The sequence below is a fragment of the Pseudozyma hubeiensis genome (genome assembly GCF_000403515.1).
Source record: "Pseudozyma hubeiensis SY62 DNA, scaffold: PHS27, whole genome shotgun sequence".
In the NCBI taxonomy this organism is placed as follows: Eukaryota; Fungi; Basidiomycota; class Ustilaginomycetes; order Ustilaginales; family Ustilaginaceae; genus Pseudozyma; species Pseudozyma hubeiensis.
In genome coordinates this window covers 164,215-176,845 of record NW_012133809.1, presented here as the reverse complement: position 1 = coordinate 176,845, position 12,631 = coordinate 164,215, and the positions used below count along the sequence as shown (strand labels likewise).

General features: G+C 56.7%; 7 protein-coding genes across 7 annotated transcripts; 3 read left to right on the top strand and 4 right to left on the bottom strand.

Moving 5' to 3' along the window:
* Nucleotides 1-3: 3 nt before the first annotated feature.
* PHSY_002656 (hypothetical protein) lies at nucleotides 4-1,020 on the bottom strand (the record flags this gene model as incomplete). Its single annotated transcript, XM_012333278.1, has 1 exon — nucleotides 4-1,020. One exon carries the CDS (start codon nucleotides 1,018-1,020, stop codon nucleotides 4-6), a length of 1,017 nt encoding a protein of 338 aa, XP_012188668.1.
* A 535-nt stretch (nucleotides 1,021-1,555) lies between these two features.
* On the bottom strand, nucleotides 1,556-1,825 carry PHSY_002655 (hypothetical protein; the record flags this gene model as incomplete). Its single annotated transcript, XM_012333277.1, has 1 exon — nucleotides 1,556-1,825. One exon carries the CDS (start codon nucleotides 1,823-1,825, stop codon nucleotides 1,556-1,558), a length of 270 nt encoding a protein of 89 aa, XP_012188667.1.
* Nucleotides 1,826-2,005: 180 nt separating this feature from the next.
* On the top strand, nucleotides 2,006-2,620 carry PHSY_002654 (general RNA polymerase II transcription factor, putative; the record flags this gene model as incomplete). Its single annotated transcript, XM_012333276.1, has 1 exon — nucleotides 2,006-2,620. The coding sequence occupies one exon, from the start codon at nucleotides 2,006-2,008 to the stop codon at nucleotides 2,618-2,620; it is 615 nt and encodes a 204-aa protein (XP_012188666.1).
* A 114-nt stretch (nucleotides 2,621-2,734) lies between these two features.
* Nucleotides 2,735-3,446, bottom strand: PHSY_002653 (transcription initiation protein; the record flags this gene model as incomplete). The annotated part of the gene is made up of 3 exons (XM_012333275.1): nucleotides 2,735-2,802; nucleotides 2,900-3,008; nucleotides 3,090-3,446. The coding sequence occupies 3 exons, from the start codon at nucleotides 3,444-3,446 to the stop codon at nucleotides 2,735-2,737; spliced, it is 534 nt and encodes a 177-aa protein (XP_012188665.1).
* Nucleotides 3,447-3,822: 376 nt separating this feature from the next.
* Nucleotides 3,823-6,453, top strand: PHSY_002652 (likely nuclear cap-binding protein large subunit; the record flags this gene model as incomplete). Its single annotated transcript, XM_012333274.1, has 1 exon — nucleotides 3,823-6,453. One exon carries the CDS (start codon nucleotides 3,823-3,825, stop codon nucleotides 6,451-6,453), a length of 2,631 nt encoding a protein of 876 aa, XP_012188664.1.
* A 266-nt stretch (nucleotides 6,454-6,719) lies between these two features.
* Nucleotides 6,720-9,224, bottom strand: PHSY_002651 (arsenite-resistant protein; the record flags this gene model as incomplete). Its single annotated transcript, XM_012333273.1, has 1 exon — nucleotides 6,720-9,224. The coding sequence occupies one exon, from the start codon at nucleotides 9,222-9,224 to the stop codon at nucleotides 6,720-6,722; it is 2,505 nt and encodes an 834-aa protein (XP_012188663.1).
* Nucleotides 9,225-10,471: 1,247 nt separating this feature from the next.
* PHSY_002650 (hypothetical protein) lies at nucleotides 10,472-12,567 on the top strand (the record flags this gene model as incomplete). Its single annotated transcript, XM_012333272.1, has 2 exons — nucleotides 10,472-11,239; nucleotides 11,338-12,567. 2 exons carry the CDS (start codon nucleotides 10,472-10,474, stop codon nucleotides 12,565-12,567), a joined length of 1,998 nt encoding a protein of 665 aa, XP_012188662.1.
* Nucleotides 12,568-12,631: the final 64 nt, after the last annotated feature.

The window sequence follows — 12,631 nt, the reverse complement described above, 5'->3', positions numbered from 1 at the left end:
ATTTCATCGCCAATACAAGGAACCTCCGAAAACCCTTTCGCTGGTCAACGGCATCAACGCCTTTGCAAATGCTACCACTCCTACGGCGTGTGCGAACCATATCCAACCACGTTTCTTGGTATGTCTTTCCCCCGCTGCTACCGGTTCGGGTAGTCCCATGACGTTGCACACCACATGAGCTACTATCCCCGGCAAAACACTGCCACTTCGTAAAAATAAAAAGTTGGCGTACCAACCGAATACACCCGTATAGGAGAACTGAAGCGTTGCTACGAGAAGCGATCTGGAAAGGGAGTAACCGGAGAGGTAGTTGTTGTAGGCGTGGTGGAGGTGTGCGATACCAAAAAGGAGAGGGGTGAGGAAGATGAGGGAGGATGTGGGGATGGAGGCGAAGAAAAGGGGTGTTAGGATGGAGGATCGGAAGACGAGTTCCTCGGTGAGTGGTCCGACGGTGTAGTTGCGCACACCGGTGAGGGAGGTGAATTTGGAGACTACGTCGTGCTGAAAGGAAAAGCGGGATTGGAAGGGCAGTGTGCGATCGAGGTAGGATACGTAGAGTGGTCCTAGGAACAGCGATAGTGTCAAGAGCAGTGGTGCAAAGATGTGCTTCCCCACGATGCTGCCGTATTGCAAGAGAGGTGGATCGAACGGCAACGTCGAAGAAGACAAGACTGTAGGAACCGGCAACGGTAGACCCAAGAGTCTTGCTACATTCAACGTATCCAACAACCACCCAGAACGAGGTACCACTCCTTTAACCCACAACCCGATACCTGTAGCCAGAAGTGTAAAAGCCGTTGCGAAGGATGCGGTCTTGATGCGAGCTCGGATGACGATGGGATGGTCTCGATCGATGATCCTTCCATCGAGGTCGGGTTTGTTGGCGAGCCGTCCGGCGGGGGAGAGGTAGAGGGAGGCGACGTAGGTGAAGGTGAAGAGGGTGGATGCACCGATAGCGAACCCGGGAGAGAGGAGCGGTGGATGCAAGGGTGGGTTGGGAAGGTTGCATATAAGTGACATGGTGGACGGGGCGCGAGACTTGCTCGAGGTACCAGAGTGTGCATGTAATGTGGAAGAGAAGAAAGGCAACAGCAAGAGGATCGAGAAGACGTAAAGTGTGTAGAGAACAAAGGGGAGCAATGTCAGAAAACAACACTTTTGGACAACGAGAAGAAGCACAAAGAGGACCCTGAATGCGAAATAAGACTCGATCAACACGCACTGTCCACCGCAAAATCACCACCATCACCACCATCTCAAACGTGCTTGGCCTCCTTTCTCAAATGGCGGGGTGCCATGTCCGCCAACTATTGGGCTTCTACACAATGGTATGCTTCTACACCTCCTTGAGCGACTCGCAACTTTCAATTGCTGACACATGTGACACGCGCGCTGACACAAACCCCTTCTTCTCTCCCGTGATGGAACAGCAACAACTGGCTACTCGATAGACCGCAGCTCGAACTGGCACGGAAGGAAGATCTGCGCTACGCATCTCGACTCGAATGTGCTGCTCTCGGAGTGTTCTTCTCCAACCGTAAGCTGCCACATTCTCTCAATCCATACTCTCTTTCTCCTTCACTGACACTTTCTCCATCTTTGAACGGCAGTACTCTCGATCATCTGCAAACGTCTCAATCTGCGCCAAAGAGTCACCGCCACAGCCAACGTCTTCTTCCGTCGCTTCTTTTCCAAAAACTCCTACTCCGCCGTCGACCCGTTCCTGGTCTGCGCTACGTGCGTCTACGTTTCCGCCAAAGTAGAGGAGTCTCCGATCCACATCAAATCCGCGGTAGCCGAAGCAGCGAGGACGTTCACAGAGCATGGGTTCAGAGCGATGCCGACGGACAATTCGAGTTTGGCAGAGATGGAGTTTTACTTGTTGGAGGAGATGGAGTTCGATATGGTTGTGTTTCACGCGTATAGGAGTTTGATCGTGCTGTTCGAGGGGTTTGGGACTAGCGGTGGAGGTGCGGGTGCAGCAAGTGGTAGTGCTGGTGGAGTGATGGGCTTGGGTATCGAGGCGGAAGCACTTGGAGTTACGAGGAACCTCGTCAGTACAGAAGAGGCGGACGCAGCTTCCGGCATCGCCACCGACAGCGGCATACGACTCAAAGAGTTCAACGACGAAGTGCTCATTATGTCCTGGCTAGTGCTCAACGACACGTACAAGACCGACATCCCGCTCATGCATCCACCGTACATGGTCGCGCTCGCCTCGCTCTACCTCGGCCTCAGCCTACACCTCCCCTCGTGCGAAAAGATCAACGCCTCCCTCCGTACCACCCTCGACCAACGTTCCTCCCACCAACACTCACTCTCCTCTATGCTGGACAACCCTACCTCCCACCCGTCGGATCTGTTCTCAGCAACCCCGGAACCTCTTCCACCGACCAACGACGCGCTCACGTTCTTCGCTAGCCTCAACGTCTCGCTGCCGATACTGGCAGAGGTGGTGCAGGAGATGTTGAGCGGCTACAGCGTTCAGAACCAGACGGCGAGGTTGGTGCAGGACGCGCCGGGGATGGTCAAGCTGTGCGAGAGGATGAGGGAGAGTAGGAGACTCGACTTGATGGCCAGAGCGAGGGAGAGGAGACGTGGTGGTGCTGCACATGGATAGATACGGTACCCTTGTATGAATAGGCGATTGGATTAGCGGTAGTAATAATACACTTTTTGAGAAACGGAAAACGAGATCAAGATGGGCGAGGATGATGACTTGAGCTGGTGGGGTTCAGGAGCCGATTCCTTCGGGTAGCCTGCCGACCACTTTGACTGCGTACAGTCCTGGAAGGCGTTTTTCTGTGAACATGCGAATCAACGAGCCATGAGGTCCAGTGTCAGTATACCTTTGCGCCGTTGCAGCTGGCGTTCGCTTGATGGAGAGAGGGACACTTACCGATCCGCTGCCACTTGGCCACCCAACTCTCCTCTGGTCTTAGCATCGAGATCATCCCGTCAAAGTTGGAAGTCGTGCATTCGGCCACCCTGTCTTGACTCCCTTGCATCTGTTTTGCAGCCACGGAAACAAAGGCAATGAGATGTCAGTGATCCTAGCTTCTACCCAACTTGCACTTGAGTCAACTTACCTCGAGCACAGGTTCGCAGTTAGGACACCCTTTGAGGTGGAAATCCCTCGGTGATTGGACGAACTGGCATCGCAGACACGCGCGGAGCTTTTCCTTTCGCGTCGACATCTTTCCAATCAGTCGGTCGAGGTTCCGATGAGTCTCGTCGTCGTCGATGGTGTGTGTGTTCAGCAGAATTGTTTCCACGACAAAGTGTGTCGGCAGAGCTGCGCAGCCCACCGCTCGGAACGTCCGAATTCCGAGCGAAAACACTGCTGCTCGGTCGGAAAAGCCGAAATCAGTGGAATTTTGGACGGCGAACCGTGCTCGCTCTTTCTCATTCTTCCTTTCTTTGCTTTCGCTCCCTCTTCGTTCCATCACACCAGACAAAGCAAATATGGACGGATGGGACTCGGCGCCGAATAACGGCTCGGGTTATCCGCAGCAGCAACAATACCATCAATCCTACAGCAACGGAGGCGGAGGAGGTGATGGGTATGGAGCGCGCGATCAGGGTTGGGCCAATTCCCCTCGTAGAGGTGGCCGAGGAGGTGGCCATCGATCCGGCGGCGGCGGGGGTGGCGGTGGCTATTATCAAGGAGGTAGAGGCGGTGGTGGCGGTGGAGGAGGAGGATACAACCAACAGCAGCAGTCCGCGGAACAGCGCGAAGAAAATCGAATCAGGTACATTCGTTCGCAGCTCTTCAAGCTCGGTGAAGAGAAGGACTTCCATCCTCCCTCGGACCTGCTCAAGATGGCCAGGTGGATCGAGGACAAGTCGCGAGATGGAACGGATGTTATCACCGGCGCCTTCAGGGTGATGGTCACAGAACAGCCTCACAAGACCCCCTTGGTGGCTGCTCTTATTGGCTTCCTTTGCCTCTCGCAACAGTCCAAACCCGCTGCTGCTCCCACTGCCGACCAGGACGACATGGCTCCGCCTGCAATCGTCGAGTCCGACTCGATAGGCATCACCATCGTCAAGGACCTCGTCAAGGCCTTCCGAAGCTACCTCGATGCTCGTCTCTGGAGAAACACGCGTCTCAGCTTGCACCTCTTTGCCGCGCTCGTTCCTCTCCACATCATCCCGGCTCACTCGTTGCGAACGCTGCTCAGCTCCTTCGCTGCCGTGCTGGAGGAGCCTGCCGTCGCAGCTGCGAGGGCCGACCGTGCTGCCATCTGCATCATTGAAACCCTCTGTCGCGCAGGTCAGGATCTCTTGGCCGATGATACGGAATCTGCACGCTCCGAACTCGACGATCTGGTTCAAAAAGTCGTCGCATACGATGCAGCCCGCAAAGTCGAGGTTGAGCTCACGCAGCCGGTGCACGGTCTTGAGTCTGTCTGGCTCGAAGGTTTCCCGGAAGCCGTCAAGGCGTTGGAAGAGCTTAGGGCCAGAGATTACAAGCGACCCGCCTTCCTTCCCGTGCCTTCGGATCTGCTTCCAGCAGCCATCTCGCCCGCTGCGACCCAGGTCCCCGAAGACAAACGTACGATCTTGCTCCCCGACGTGCTCGTCCCACCCGAGGAAGACGCCGAAGACCAAGGTCTCGATGTCGCCTACGCCCAGCTCGGCGAGCATCAAGTCAAACGACGCAAGATCGACACCGGCAAAGGCGAACTCGAGGAGAAAAAGGCCGCCGTAGGTCCCGAACGCGTCAGCCTCCAACCTCGCTGGTTCGCCAACACCCTCCCCGCCGTCGCCTCGCCCGCCTCCGTCGTGCTCAGAACCATCTTGGCCGACATGATCGATCTCTACGAAGTCAACCGTAAGGAGGCTGCCAAGCTGATCCTCGATCTGCCCAACTGGTTGAGGAGATCGACGTTCGATAGCAAGGTTTCGAGCGAAGCTGGGCTTTTCGGCGAGGTGGATGAGATTGATAGGGCAGAGAGTGGATGGTCGTTGGACGATCTGCTCGTGGAGACGATCTTGTCTACTGCGCTGGTCCTGCCGAATCCGCCGAGAAACCCGCTCTATTACACTGCGCTGCTGAGGGAGATCGTCACCATGACACCGTCCACCGTCGCCCCTTCCCTGGGTCGAACCATTCGCACGTTCTACAACGCCCTCGATTCGCCCAACATCGACGTCGAAACCGTCAACAGGTTCGCTGACTGGTTCGCCATCCACCTTTCCAACTTCAACTTTGGCTGGGCGTGGAAGGAGTGGATTCCGGACACGAGCTTGCCCGCGGCTCATCCTAAGGTGGTGTTCATCAAGAGGATCGTCGAGTTGGAGATTCGATTGGCGTACTTCGACCGCGTTAAACAGACGCTTCCCGCCGAGATCCAGCAGGCGGCTATGCCGGCGGAGGAACCGGCGGCGACCTTCACGTATCAGGACGAATCGCATCCGTACTTTGCGCAGGCGACGAGGTTGATCAACTCCATCAAGGCTAAGGCTAGCGCCGAGGTGATCCTGGCGGATTTCGAGAGCTTCAAATCTTCGATTCTGGAGACCTCCTCCGCCCTCCCCACCGACGATGTTGCCGGCATGGTTCGCGATCCTCTACAGGCCGAAGTGGTGGTGCGAGATCTGACCATCCAATCCATCCTCTCGGTCGGATCGCGCTCCTTCTCGCACTTTCTCAATATCGTCGAACGATACCACTCGCTTCTCCGTCAGCTTTCGAAGACCTCGAGGATGCGCGTAGCCATCCTTTCCGGTTCGGTCAAGTTCTGGAGAGCCAACCAGCAGTGGATCGGGATTGTGGTGGACAAGCTGTTGCAGTACAGGATTGTGGAACCTGCCGATGTGGTTGAGTTCATTTTCAGCCCGCCGAAGGATGAACCGCAGACGATCGCTAGCTCAGCAGCTGGAGAAGAAGAGGGGTGGGTAGGGTTCAACCGGTGGAACCTGCTCAAGTTGACGCTAGAGAAAGTGAACGGTAGGGTGGATCAGTTGTCGAAGCGGTTGGACGAGTCGAGGAGGAAGGAAGCGGAGGAGTTGGAGAGGAAAGAAGCTTCGCTCGCCGCCGGTCTACCCGAAGAAACGCCGGAGCAAACCGACGACCTTCCCAAACCTCTACTCTTCCCCACCTCCGCCATCCTCCCCACCCGTCCCCCTACCGACCAAACCTCGAGCAAAGACATCTCCTCCACCGAAGCCCTAGCCAGCCTCGAAGCCATCCAATCCGAACAACGAAAAGTCCTCATCACCACCCTCCTCGGCTTCAAATCCCACATCCTTGCCCCAACAAAAGGTGATTGGCCGAAATGGTGGATTGAATCGTGGTACAAACAGTTTGTCAGGTGCTTCAACCGTCAGCTGTTGCAGAACAGACAGGTGCTCCTCAGCAACGCCTTCGGCAACATCCCCCAAGGCGCACAGGAGGACAGGCTGAGGGAGTGGTTGGAGAGAGCGCTTGATCTCTTGTCCGAGTGAAAAGAGTCCAGGAAGAGAATGCGATGCTCGAAAATTCATCCACAAGTTTGTGTGCGATGTTCGTGTTGTGTGTCGAATGGTTTTGTGATTTGCTTCGTTCAGAACAGTGTCGACGATCTCACTTGGAGCATTCGAGCTCGCTCAACCAAGGCATCACACGACATCAAAGCACAAATTCCACAGAATGCGACCTCTTGCAATGGGTGAGCATGTTTCATTTGTTTCATTTTGGGGTTTGCGACATCGTTCACAATTTCTTCTTCCCATCAATACGCTAGATCAACGTCGCCTTCAGCAGCGCCGTCCAAGTCCTGATAGCTCTTGGGCGCGGCACGTTGCGCCCTCGGGTCGAGCGGTTTGGGCGCGGGCGGCAGAGGATCCAGCTTGATCGGTGTTCCCGCAGGCGAATCTGCCGCCACGACACCTCCCAGTCGCATCCCCAACGCAGCACCACCTCCCGATCCACCATTGCCGCCCCTCCTCGGCGAATCGGCCACACTGGCATTGCCAAATCGGATCATACCCATCCTGCCACCGCTGTTGAACATGCCATTAGAACCACCACCATGACCGTTGCCGTCCAGACGCTGTGCCAGAGCTCCACCACCGCCGGACGAATCTTTCAGGTTTGCACCCAGCTGAGTGGTGGCGCGGCTGGGATCGCGCACGTAATTGTTGAAAAATCTGGCTTCGTCCAACGCCTCGCGAGCTGCGGATTCGATGAAAGCGCGATGCTTGTTGAGCACGTGCTTCTGCACGAAGATGGCAGCTTTGAAGAGTTTGCCGCACTGCGCGTCGTTGACGGTGACGGTGCAGCGGTGCTTTTCCGAATCCTCCTCCTTGATGAAGGGCAGGGCGGCAGCCATGAGTTCGGCGTTGACATCCTTGCCTCCCCACTCGGTCAGGTCGGTCTTGTCATCGGCGAGGAGCAAGCTGGTCTTTTGATCGACGCTGCGTGCCCAGGATTCGTCGTTCGAGTTGTCGCGCGGCTCCTCCACGAGCACGCCCGGAGGAGGCTGCTTTCTTGCGTGACGGGGGCTTCGACGCAGGAGCTCTTCTTCAAATTCGCAGACGAGCGAGATGTAGTAGTCGCAGTGGTAGACGGTACGCAGCAGGTCGAGGTGTAGATCGAGCAGCTTCTTGATGGCTGAACGACGGTGTTCGCGCTTTTCAACGTCCTCGTCGGCATCGTATTCACGATCGAGATCGTCTTCGAGCAGCTCAGGCTCGATGTGCCTGACGCGTTGCAAGATCACCTCGGAGCCACTGACATGGAGCCAAGACTTTGTGTCTGATGTTGCATCGGACTCTGGCTGGTCGCGGAAGAGCACGTCACGATCCTCGATCTCGAAGCGCTCGAGCAGCTGCCTGCAATGTTTGAGATCAGTGAGAAGACGATGGAAGGAGTTGGCATACTCGGGAACGGTGCGCAGTCTGCTCGACGTAGGTTTTGTGCATGGAGCGAGGTTGAGAGCGAAGCCGTCGACGTCTTTGCCTTGAAGTGCGTTAAGTGTGTCTTCCATGTCAATGCCTGGCTCGTACATGGCCCAGCCGACACGATGCCACCGCTTGGCTACGTGTGGCTCGCCGAGAGCCAGATAGCGGAAGCCTGGCTTGGTTTTGAGGACATCTTCGAGCTTTTCCCTTTCGAGGTCAGCCGGATAGGTTTTGACGAGGATTTGGTGATTGCAGGCGGGGATGACGGCCTGTTCTGCGTGCAAGACTTCGGGCTCACCATATCGCGAGAGGAGCGTGATGTCGTTTGGCTCGGACCGGCCACGGTGGTTATCGTCGGCGTCGTAAGGGTTGTTGGAGGCGTCGCGATACGAGTCTGGCTGGTCGGAGCCCTGGATGTCGTAAGTGAGCTTGTCAAGCTTGCCTTGGTCAAGCTCTTGGAGCCAGGTGTTCTTCTTGTCGGCACGGGCAGCACGTTTGCGTTGGTTTCTGGCGTCGAGCCAGGGTTGAGCGGGCGAATACTTTTCCTTGAACCAAGCTTCGTGGTTGCGCTGATCAAAGAAGACGGCCATGGCCTTCTTGTTGAAGGCCGCCTTGTAGGCTTGGTAACCGTCGTAGAGCTCCTGTGTGGAGGGCTGGTCGATGGAGCGATCGCGGGCGGAAGGATGAGCGGCCCTGATCATTTGAGCGTATTGACGAAACTGCAAGAGGGAGTCAGACTGCATGGGGTCTGGAGCTGATTGAAACTCCAAGTGGGGTTTGGAGGGCGCATCCGAAGGGTGGGCGGGATCGTCTCTGCGGTAGTGAGAGTCGTAGGGAGGGTAGGGCCGATCACGTTCGCGTTCGCGTTCGCGTTCGCGATCACGGTGACGAGTGCGGTCATCCCTGTCGGCCGGAGGCGGATCGTCGTACCTGGAGCGGGCGTCGTATCGGTCGCGCTCGTCGTAAGCAGGAGGGGGATGGTAGTCGTGGTCGCGGATGTCTCGCTCGCGGTCGCGATAGTAGCGATCCCATTCTGCGGTACGGCTGCGTTCTGATCGGTCTTCGTACGGGTCGGAAGGGCGGTAGTTGTCGTAGGCAGATGGACGAGACGCATAAGGAGATGGATCGCGATAGTCTCTGGAAGGACGATCCCAGGGATCTGCCGAGGCGGGATATTCGTTGTAGCTGCTGGTACGCCTCTGATCGCGGTAGTAGGAAGGAGAGGGAGAGCGTGCGCGCTTCCTGGATCGATCGTAGGGATCATCTATTGGGTACGAGTCGGGAGCGTGTGAGCCGGGACGGTCATAGTGACGATAGGACGATCTGTGGTCCATTGCGAAGGTGGACTAGAGCATGCCAGTTGCCAGTTCGACGAGAGAGATGAGCGAAGGATGAAAGCCAACCGACGAATGGCTCAGCCAGAGTGTGCGTGTCTGTGTGTGACTGTTTGGATGAGATGAAGTGATCAAGTGAAATGGGATGAGAGCGCGATCAAAAGCAAATCGCAATTCCAAATCGCAATTTGGCGCAAATCGCTTCTTCTTGTGTGTCTGAGCGCGCTCACCGAGGGAAACGCAGAGCGAATCGCACTCGCAGTCGCGTGCCAGTTGTTGTTCTTGCTCCATGTGATCGAATCGGGGATCGCTCACTTTCGTAATCGGCTGAAATCCACACTCTGTGTAGATTTCACGATTTGAGCGCGACTTGAACGCGGCGTGGCTGCAGCTTGAATCAGTCGAGTGCATTTGGGCAGTGTCTTGTTCATCAGCCAAGCAAGCACAGACGCCATTTTAGATTTTGAGCTTAAAACGTGCCATGAGCAAAGGCGCCGTGTACCGTTGAATCGCATTGACTTGAGTTGGATAGAGCATACATACCCACCCACCACCCACCTGCCGTACACCACCTCCTCTCCCGAATGGCGACGAGGCACATCGCACCACCGCCACCTCCCTAGTCTTGTCTATAGCAGCAATCAAAGTCGATGCAGGTTCATCGCGTCGCTTTATACCATCACTCGACCCGCACGCACCTCATCCCTCATCACGCCCATCCTTCTTGTCTTGCATCTCAATCGCGGCTAGGCTTGGCTCAGCCGCATCACTCATCCGCATCATGATGCCCAACAATGCGTTCCATATGCAGCCCCACATGCCTCACCAACAGCAGCAGCACCAGCAACCTCAGCCGCAGTCGCAGCAGCAGCAACACCACCCCGCTCACGTACAACACAATAATGGTCCATTCGTGATGCAGCCTTCGGTATATGCTCAGCATGCTGCTCAAGCTCCACAGATGCACCAGCAGATTCAACCGAACCCGCACCATCCGCAGCACCAGCAACTGCAACTGCAACAGCACCAGCAACAGCAGCAACAGCAACAACAACAACAACACCCGCACATGCAGCACCCTCAGCACCAGCACCAGCCGCAGCAACCTCAACAGCAGCCAGTCGTCTACGCCGGTGCTTCCTCTGCCCAAAACAATCCCGGTACTTCTTCGGCCTATCATCCTACCATGCAACAGCATCAGGCTCAGATGGCAAGGATCGCACACGCAAATCAACCTCACATGATCAATGGCCAACAGCAGCGACCACCCATGTCTGCCAACGCTTACGCTCAGCAACAGCAGCTTCAGCTACAGCAGCAGCAGCAACTCCATCTCTTGCAACAGCAACAACAGCAGCAGCAGCAGCAGCAGCAAAATCAACAATCGAATCCGCATCAACCGCCACATACCCCGCAGCAGCAGCATCAAGTCTTGTTGCAGCAACAGCAACAACAGCAACAGCAGCAGCACAACATGCAAGCGTCGTCTTCGCAAGTCAACCTGCACTCCCATTCGCAGCCTCAGCAGCCGCAACAACCTCACCAATCGTCCGTGCCTCCCTCTCAGCAGCAACAGCATCCGCAAACTCCCTCCGGTCCAACATTGCACAATGCTTCCAATTCGCAGCCAACTACCGCCCACAACAGTCCCATGCCCAACGCTCTCGCTCAACGCCCTCCGCAACCCGTTCCGCATCGCACTCCCACCCCCATTCACAACTCGGCCACCGCTCCCTCAGCTGCTCCACCACAAGCTCAGTCCCTCTCAAGTCCCCACGCGAACCGCTCCATGCCACTTCGACAGGCTTCCCTTCCTCCCAACCAAGCGCCTTCCGATCCCACTCACACAAGGCCCCCGTCTGCCGCACACACTCCTTCTCTCCAACCAGCCGCCGCCCCACAGCCCTCGTCCCTTCCACGCCCCAACACTACCTCGCCCACATCTGCTCAGCCGAGCTCCGTCCCCGCTGCTGGGCCTGGCTCAAATCCAGCTCTCAACGCCGTGCTTCCCTCAGGTATTCCAGCAATCGAATCCGTCGCTGGCGCGCCGGGCCCACAACCACAGCTTCAATCTCAGTTTCAAACTGGCTCAGCCGTCCTCAGGCTGCTTCAGTACTCGGAAGGTCTCGGCTCCGGCAACAACCGCGCGGATATCGACTACTGGCGTTCCTTTGTCGACGAATTCTTCATCCCCACCGGCGTCTTCCGCCTTATCCTCTGGAACGCCACCTCCCGCGAACAAAAGGGCTTCGAGGTGCCCATTTGCGTCTTACCTCGCTATCTGCTCACAAACTACGTTTCTGGCCTGCGTTCGTCCCAACTGCAGCTCGAGAATCCACGCGAGTATCACACTGGCTGGCCACCCGTCAACCCTCTGCCTCCGCCTCCGCCCTCTCACAAGTACCTCAACAGCTTCCCTTCCTCCAACGTCACACATCAGGTCGACGTTTCCAAAGCCACCTTCATCTCCAGCTTTGATAGCGGCTGGCAGGTGCACATGACCGGCCTGCTGCGTGCCTGCTTCGTTCCGTGGGCTGTACCCCAACCGCACGAGCCAGGAAAGCTCGACGTTCAATTGCGTCTTGAATCTCTCGATTTCACCGTCCACGCACACACGGGCTACATCCCGCGTCCCGCCATCCAAAAGTCCAAGGTGGACCATCCCCTGCCCAACAGCTTGGTCGCCAACATTCTCAGCGCCGGCGAGACCAACTCCACAGCACAAAATGGAGCCAAAAAGGCGGGAGCAAGAGGCGGTGCTGCCCGCAAAGACGATGCGGACGACACCAAGCGGGACGAGAATGGCGATCCCATCGTCAAGACCGAAGATGGCTCTGGCTCAGCAGACGACGATGCAAAGAGCCAAAGCGCCTACACCGTGTCGGTGGAGAGGACCTTTTTGCCCGATTACCCGGTCAACGAATACGGTATCAGCTTGCGTGCTATGCGCTGCCTCGAAATCACCGAGAGCGTGTGCCAGCTGCGTGATCTGATCGACCTCAGTATGCGCGACAAGTTGGGGCCCATCGACTCGTTACGCAAGTTCGCTACCCAGTACAGGGACATGCAGTCCGGACGCTCCGTCTCCACCATGGCGCCAACAGACGTGAATGGTGCGGCACAGCAGCAGCGACCACCACCTAACGGCGCACCCACACCATCCCAAATGCCTGGTCGACCACCCAGTGCTCAAGGTGGGCCAGTGGAGAATGGCACCAGCTCAAATCATGCATCGCCCAATGTAGCCAACGGTATTTCAGCGCTCAAACGAAAGGGAAAGACTGCTCCCAGCCCAAGTCCCAAGCTGACCAACACGCACAATCCGGCCAAGAGACAGAGATGAAGCTCCAGCCAGGTGCGCTGCCTTGCTCCTCCATTGTTTGCCTCTCGATGTACTTGTACCGCAG